At 52.1% G+C, this 7249-nt stretch overlaps 2 protein-coding genes across 2 annotated transcripts; one reads left to right on the top strand and one right to left on the bottom strand.

Annotated features, from left to right (window-relative positions):
- The first annotated feature begins 1435 nt into the window (after window positions 1-1435).
- Window positions 1436-3189, top strand: LOC114828033 (transmembrane protein 163-like). The gene is made up of 6 exons (XM_029110612.1): window positions 1436-1631; window positions 1822-1865; window positions 2372-2454; window positions 2557-2653; window positions 2796-3070; window positions 3162-3189. The coding sequence occupies exons 1-6, from the start codon at window positions 1436-1438 to the stop codon at window positions 3187-3189; spliced, it is 723 nt and encodes a 240-aa protein (XP_028966445.1).
- A 446-nt stretch (window positions 3190-3635) lies between these two features.
- LOC100897291 (uncharacterized) lies at window positions 3636-6181 on the bottom strand. Its single transcript, XM_029110610.1, has 4 exons — window positions 5983-6181; window positions 4928-5093; window positions 4041-4255; window positions 3636-3818 (listed from the first exon to the last, which is right to left on the bottom strand). Exons 1-3 carry the CDS (start codon window positions 6029-6031, stop codon window positions 4099-4101), a joined length of 372 nt encoding a protein of 123 aa, XP_028966443.1. The 5' UTR covers window positions 6032-6181; the 3' UTR covers window positions 3636-3818; window positions 4041-4098.
- Between the last annotated feature and the right edge of the window lie 1068 nt (window positions 6182-7249).

Raw genomic sequence — 7249 nt, 5'->3', positions numbered from 1 at the left:
CCTTGGATAAGTTGACGCTCGAGTGATCTCCTGTTGGTTCAAGCAGACAATCCCTTTCTATTTCGAGCCCTCCGCGCAGTGTACCTCGGAGCTGTGGAGGTGCCATCAAAAGTAGACTTCACCAATTGACGCTTTGCTTCATCGTGGCCAGACTATGATGAACCGGTCCGAAACTTGTCTCATAAGGTCCGAACACGCAAGGCGTGATCGTCATCCGCAAAATATATCGATTCTCTCCCCTTCCACCGAATGGAGCTCAACTTGTCGAGGACGACCAATAGAGAGAATGTCTCCTTTGCCGCTGTCTCTGCTGCCGGGTGATCGATCGCCACTGGCCACGGGTCTCCGGTTCTGTCTGAACGGAGCGGACTCTGAGACTGAGATCCGGATTTTTGGTTGCAGCTTCAAGCCAACATCAAGTATGCCACATCCAGAGTCGAACTCGGAGAGTATCGTTCCGAGTCTCAAAACTCGAGGAATGCTTTCACTCTTCTCTCGCGTCTGCAGTCGAGACTTAGGGGACGCATCAGCCTCGTAGTCCCGTTTTCCCCTCCATGTCTCCGACTTCAGCTCTCTTCTGTCTCTGAATCTTTCACCCTTCGGACTGCCTGCTTCGGTGCCGGTCGGATCAGATGCTTGGAAGCCTAACAGCGAGCGGCCGCAACGCCTAACTCAGAAACTCGCGCATTCAATCCTACTATGCAGACGGCTGCGATCAGCTTGCGTGAGGAGCATGGGGCATAGCGCTCTCCGGAAGGAATCCCCCACGTGAAAGACGTAATCATGCAGGAGGCTTCTTACGGTCGGGTATCATTCCTCGGAAATTAAGTTCTCTGGTACATCTGCTTCGCAAAAGAAGTAGTGACGAATGTTCCCTGATCTCTCCTCTTAGTCAATCCACGCACCCCTTGGGTGAACCTCATGACTATAATTCGAATTGATTTTCTGATCGCAAAAGAGAGCCAACGAATGATCTCCCGTCGTCAGCAGAGAAATGCCTGTTCGTGGAATTGAAAGGAATCCATCCAATCGAAAATTCATGCGGGTTTCCGTCCGGACCGGATGGAAATCAAGTGTTTGAGTCTGTCGCCGAGCTCGGGGAGGAATGATTTCATTTCAGCGGAGTAACTCCCCGCATACACTGAGATGGAGTCTGCTCTGGAGAAATGCTCGGAATCGACCGGTATTCCCACCAGGATGCTGTGAGCTTAGCAAGAGTAAAACTCGCGGAAATTCTCTCAATCGTATCGGAGATATCCCTTGCTCATCCTGTGATCGATCACCCATTCTTTGCGCCCGGGACCACGATGATCCGTGCATATCACTAACAGATGCGTTTTCGAAAGAGGAAGCCGTTCTCTGGATAGTGGTCGCGGAGATTCTTTGCAATAGGAAGTTCGTTTTTCGCAGCCCTCAGACCTGAGCAAATGAAGTCATGAGACTCACGTCGCTCGTCAAAAGCAAGCACGACGCTTCCGTGTCCTTGAACCTACCTTGTGATCATATGGAAGTAATACACCGTTCGCTATTGAGAACCTATAACGATACGAAGAAGAACGCCCGGAAACTCATCCTCGTGGTGACAATTATTTCGGCAGTAACTGATGTCTGCTTAGCATCCATCGCTCTGGGTAAGCGAAACCTCCTCTGGAGACGGAGGGGCGGAGCGGATCAATCAAATTACAGCAGGGGAGGCAGAGGTTCCCTTATGCGGGGGAAAGTTATGATCCCATCCATGTTCACGGACGCAGCAGAGCAAATTCGAATGGAGTACGCACGATTCCAGACAGACACGCAGAGTAACCCAAGTTTATGTTTCAGTGCTAGCTTCTGACCGCAAGAGTGCGTCGATTTTCGCTTTTTCGGTACGTACTAATTCGATAGAAAACTCGAGGAACGGAGAAGGCGACTTCGCGTGAATATCCCCGTTTCCCCACCCTTATGAATATTCACGCAACTGATAGGAGCCGAATTGGAGGCTATGCAAGCGAATCCACTGGACGAGACTCTATGCTAACCAAGCTCTCTAGGGCTGCGTCACGTCCGACGTGACGTAAGTCTATTCCAACGCTCGTTGTCGTTTTTGAGCGCTCCTCCGATTCGGGTCCGAAAGCTGAGACTATCATGCGAGCCACTCGAGAAGAACTTCCGAGTCATCCTACGTGTTTTGAATGAGCTCGAGCCGAATCCTTCAGACTCTGCGTATCTGACCCGGAGGGTGGGAGCACCATTCTTCTTGTCATTGTCTTTGCGACAGGGCGGGCGACTCTCTCCCGACTCCCGATGTCGCGTCATGGAATGATTCTAGAGTTCTTCTTCGGCTCTAATCTCTTGCGTCGATTGCGAAAAACTTGTGTTCATCTCCTTCCAGCTGGAGTGCTTGCTGGATTTCATGTCTTCCGCCATTGTGATTTGGCAATTCTCGCGCAGCACATCGAAACGAACAGAGTACCTGTATGTGTGAATGCCAAGCCTGAGGGCGACGGATCGTATCGAGTACAGTACTTCGACCATTCGGATCAGATCGACTCGGACCATGTTTCGGGCTCTTTTCAGAGCTTGTGTCTTCCTTGGAGTTCTCTTCATCGCATCGGGATTCGCAGTGTGCCTGCGGGCCGTGACCGGTATAGTGTACCAAGAGCACCCTATAGTCGTGAGTTCTGAGGACAATCTGGGAAACGCAGACATTGTGCTCTGGAATACTACGCGGTATCCTTCCGGGACTAAAGAGTCCCGCAAAGAAATCGTATATGCCTTCCGATATGCGGGCATGCCTATCACTTTTTGGCTTGCAGATGCCGCTCTTGATTCTGCTGTCGTCGTCCGCGTGCTCGATTTGCGCAACCTTAGCCGTACTCAAGTTTTGGGTGGCAAACCACGTGACGCGACTTCACTGCGGGATCTCGGCCAAAACTGTGGCGCTCGATGGCGTCGGTTCCCTGCTGAGCGGTTTCTGTGCCTTGAGCCTGATTGTCGGCACCGTTGTGTATCGACGACGTAGAAGGCTCTGGTTTATCGACTCAGCTCTAAGCACATTCGCCGGCCTCATCATGGCTGCTATAGGATCCAGGTATAGTTGGAATTTATTGGACACAATCGACCAATGGCATCTCTTACCAGAGGCTCAGATATTGAAGCTGATGTTTGATGTCTTATTTCAGGGTGATATATCAACATGGGGTGCATTAGGGCCCTGTCCCCATCCCCCGATGCGTTTCCTCGGAGGACTCGAGAGGGAAGACATGCTCGCGGCAGAGAGACGATGGAACATCGCGGAGTGCTCCGGGTGTCAGTCGTCGAGGGAATGCTGTTCCGCTCCAGTCGTGCTGCGGAACAGAAAGACAGACGCTTCGATGGTATCGATCAAGGATCCTCTCATTATCACAATTATTGTTCCTTCAAGAGAGAGCATGAAGTATAGGTGGAGACCCCATTACGCGACATACCCGTCCTTCAATTTATCTTATGAGTCGTATTTTTCTCCGCCCCCTGAAAATTTCGACTTGACAGTGCCGGATCTCTCGGCTCTCGAGAATCTGTGACGCACGGGTCTCGACTTCTACGACGAGTACTCGCGCCGGAGCAGGACGCAGGAATCGCCGTTCGGAATTTAGAGGGAAAGAGAGGTCTCTCAATAAATGATATTTATTGACGACTTTCTACAAGGATCGTCGAATGCAGACGGAGGTTGTGGGGTTCCTCAGACACGTATCACGGAGGCAAGAATACAAACTCCCCTGTCTCCATGTTCTATGTATTAGAGAATCGGATCTAGTTCTGTCGAGTCTTGAGCAATACGGCTTTTCAGGGACCGATGGCTGCAAAAGAAACGTGCGGCTAAGCTCACAAGTCGGAGTTTGATTTTCGCACTTCGAGATCCTCTGATGTTCCTAGCCAAGTTTCTGATTCCGAGACGTTTCTCTTGGGTTTCCCCAGACAGACGGCGCGAATTCAATACATGCCCATCCTGCCCCGATATATTCCCATCGCCAGGCATCGATAATCACTGGCGTCTATAGAAGTTTGTGAAAATAATTTACCACCGGAACTAGCCGAGTTAGCATCGGCAGAATCTGCTGACGACCCGCATCGAGTCGTTTAGTAGGTGTCCTGCATGGTCCTCACTCGGTTACGGCCGCACCAGTTGATTTTTCGTCCCTCACAAAGACGTACGTCCGTTCTTCGACAGTAGATCAGAACTGCGAGAAGGGTTAAGAACGAGAACAGCCCTCCCCAGAGTAGGAGCTGTTCTTGCCTGTGAACAAAACCATCAACGATTAAACGGAAATCAGATACGAGGAGCCACAAAGCGTCAACGTGGCATTCGCACCTGCTGACCATCCGGAGTTCTCCATTTTCTCCACGGGAATCCTTTCCCCCAGGTCTGCCTAGGTTCCTCACACCGGACTCGTTGTGGGTCACGGTGATTCGGAATAAAAACGGAAAACTCTCAGAAACGGGTCGTCACGAGCGGGAGCGCTGTGTGAAGCGCCCACGTCCGCTGGGTCAAGGATCTGTTTACATTTCATGCTCTGAAAATCACCCACGCACTCGGAGACATAACTGATCCACCTCCGTCGAGCCCGGGTCAAGGGCTACAATGCAGGAATCATCCGCTAAGCCCTTCTCATCATTGGGTGCATATCGCATTCTGATGGTACCGATTGCGTTGCATCGTAAAGTCGACGGCCCAGTCGAGTCAGAGCCGATGGGAGCGCAATATTCCGAGAATTTCGCTGTCGAGAACATCCGACACTGGCTTCGATTTTCTCCAACGCATTCAGACTTGTTCGCCCATCGTAAATCGAGAAGCGCTCGAGAATCAGTTTGCTCCGGCAACGAGAGTGATATTGCATCGTCAGAGCTCTGTATTTTAGCGAATGATGAAACGAACGTCACTGCTGCAGCGCCTAGTCTGGATACATACACGATCTCGAGCGTGGGTTTGCTTGCGCAGCAGGAAGGCTTTCCGTATTCCTTGCAGCACTTTTGTGCACTGAGACAGCTGTACACGTTTGAAGGATCGAACCATCCTTTCGAAGCGTCAATCATGCATTCTTTCTTGGCCACATCCCCTTTACTGGCTGCTGGGCCTGGAATTTGAATATTTTTTCAGTCGGTGATAGTTCCGCCATCTGCTCTGATTTCTGAGTCGAATAAACTGATTCTCGATCCACTAAGAATCCACTCAACCATTGAATTGACAGAATCGAAACTCTGGGACCGAGGAGCATATTCTGGACGCATTGGGTATTCCGTCGTCCTCCCGGGGCGTAAGGGAGTGTGCACCGGCGACCACGAGGAGGGTGAGTGGCTCCTCCTGGGGCCCACGAGGAAAACTCGCTCGATGGATCCGACAGTCCAGGATCACCCTCGTGCTGCTTCTGAGCGGAGCGAACTCCGGATGCATGGCAGCTCTCAGTGTTAGACTTTCGGCATCCGAAAGTCGGTAACGCCTCCCAGCCACCACTTGTCCCTTGGTCTGGAGTTGAGAGTAGGTCTATCGAAAAGTCGGGACTCGACCTGAGAACAAGGCTCCCGCTCTCCCCTCCGATTGAGATTTATGGTCAGGGTTTCCCGACGACTCATTGTCCATGCCCTAGCAGGAATCATATCCATCGCACAACGTGAGGCGCTAGGGTCATTGCAGCGCGAGGAGATAGGTGAAAATCCTCAGGAATGGAGCATGAATCCAGAGTCTGTGAACGCGGCGGCTTGCGGGACTTCGAGATGAATCGATCTTCCGGGAGCGTCATGGGTCGCGATGTGTTATTGTTAGGGGGAGAGGGATCCGTCGCTCACAGCAACAGAGCGACTTCAATGGATTTCGCGATTCCCGAGAGGGGCACACCGCGTTTCCAACTTATCTCACCCGCGGTCGAATCGATCTCCTGCTCCTGAGTCCCATCGCTGCCCACGACGCTTATCGCAGCCACAGCATTAATCCGCGAAACATAGGTAGTAGTCATACTCCAAGCTCACCTGCTCCCGCCAATGCGATGCAGCAAACAAGGGCACTGAAGAGCTTCATTTCAATGGTACGGTCGCCCGTTCACATGTCCGAAGCTGATACGCCTTGGCACTCCTCAGCATTTTCAAAAAGAACAAGTCGTCGCAAAACGCTACATGGTCTAGAGAGCGGACATTACTCTGCGATCTCTGACGCAACTGGGGCCACTGTGAGTCGGGATTCAGCAGGCCGGTGGCTGTATGTTCTTCGAAGCGTGAAAAAGAGAGAGTTCCCTTCCGATGGTCAAGCGACGTGGTGCGGGTCGACCTTCAAGCCTCGGGGTATTGAATCATCCGCTGCCCGAAGCCTGGAGTACATCCGGCATTCTCGGAAAAGGCCCCACGATAATCCGAGGGAGCGAATTAGCACGGGGTTCCCCACGGGAGAAGAGTTCCGACCCAAAAGTATCTCGTGTAGAGCTTCTCTGCAAGTCATCGATCGGGGGTCGGAACTCCAAGGACGGAGGAAAATGACTCTCTCCCAGGTCGACTCGCTCCGAAGAAGACTCCTCGCGAATTAACGACATCTCCGAACACGGACACGAGAGGGGTCCATGCCAAAGGAACGACTTCCTCCTATCGATGGTTGGGTTATGAATCAGTATGCTACAGGGATAACTAGCTTCCCGGAAATAATTGGGGGAAACGAATCGTTTTCGGCTACGATAAGTGCGAGGCAGATACCCACGGTCAAATGCGGCGATGCACTCGACGAAGATTAGGGCTTACTAAATGACCATCCGGAAGCCGCGATTTCCGCGTCGAGTTCATCGTTCGGAGCAGGCCTTGTGCAAACTATGCCGGCCACGCGGCTTACGGCACGGCGACGAGTCCAGAATTGTCTCGCACGGCCGGTCTAGCGAGTACACTTGTTGGTTCGTTAGTTGGTGGCGGCGTGCAATGCCAGACTATGCTATCCCTTTGTGATGTTAGTGGCTCGTCTGATCGTCGTCGTCGTAACCGTTGACGACCGACACGTACAGCGATAAGGAACACGTCGCGCTTCTTTGGTATTTTGGAGAACGCGTGTGTTCGCTAGTGAACACCTTCGTTCAGACGAGAGATAAGACCAAGGGAGCAATGGCAGATCTTGTCGAGTGAAGACCCTCGAGTCGCCTCCTAGTAAACCGATGACCAAGGAAGCGGAATCGATGTCGGGGAGCATTACAATTATCCCAGTCGAATCGCCTCCGCCGAGAGTTACCGTCGAGGGGGTTTGCACGCTGGTTCTCTGACCTGG

This window comes from Galendromus occidentalis, unplaced genomic scaffold (genome assembly GCF_000255335.2).
Source record: "Galendromus occidentalis unplaced genomic scaffold, Mocc_1.1 scf7180000076873, whole genome shotgun sequence".
NCBI lineage: Eukaryota > Metazoa > Arthropoda > Arachnida > Mesostigmata > Phytoseiidae > Galendromus > Galendromus occidentalis.
Note: the sequence above shows the minus strand (reverse complement) of the source record. Positions and strands in the feature narration are given on the sequence as shown.

Bases quoted from the DNA above. Each gene is read 5' to 3' on its own strand.
- LOC100897291 (XM_029110610.1), bottom strand. From the start codon at position 6,031: ATGAAGCTCTTCAGTGCCCTTGTTTGCTGCATCGCATTGGCGGGAGCA. The intron at 5,094-5,982 runs GTGAGCTTGGAG...TTCAAATTCCAG, and splicing joins CATCGCATTGGCGGGAGCAG to GCCCAGCAGCCAGTAAAGGG. The intron at 4,256-4,927 runs GTATGTATCCAG...TTTTGTTCACAG, and splicing joins AAACCCACGCTCGAGATCGT to GCAAGAACAGCTCCTACTCT.
- LOC114828033 (XM_029110612.1), top strand. From the start codon at position 1,436: ATGAGACTCACGTCGCTCGTCAAAAGCAAGCACGACGCTTCCGTGTCC. The intron at 2,455-2,556 runs GTATGTGTGAAT...GGCTCTTTTCAG, and splicing joins TCGAAACGAACAGAGTACCT to AGCTTGTGTCTTCCTTGGAG. The intron at 2,654-2,795 runs GTGAGTTCTGAG...TTTGGCTTGCAG, and splicing joins ACCAAGAGCACCCTATAGTC to ATGCCGCTCTTGATTCTGCT.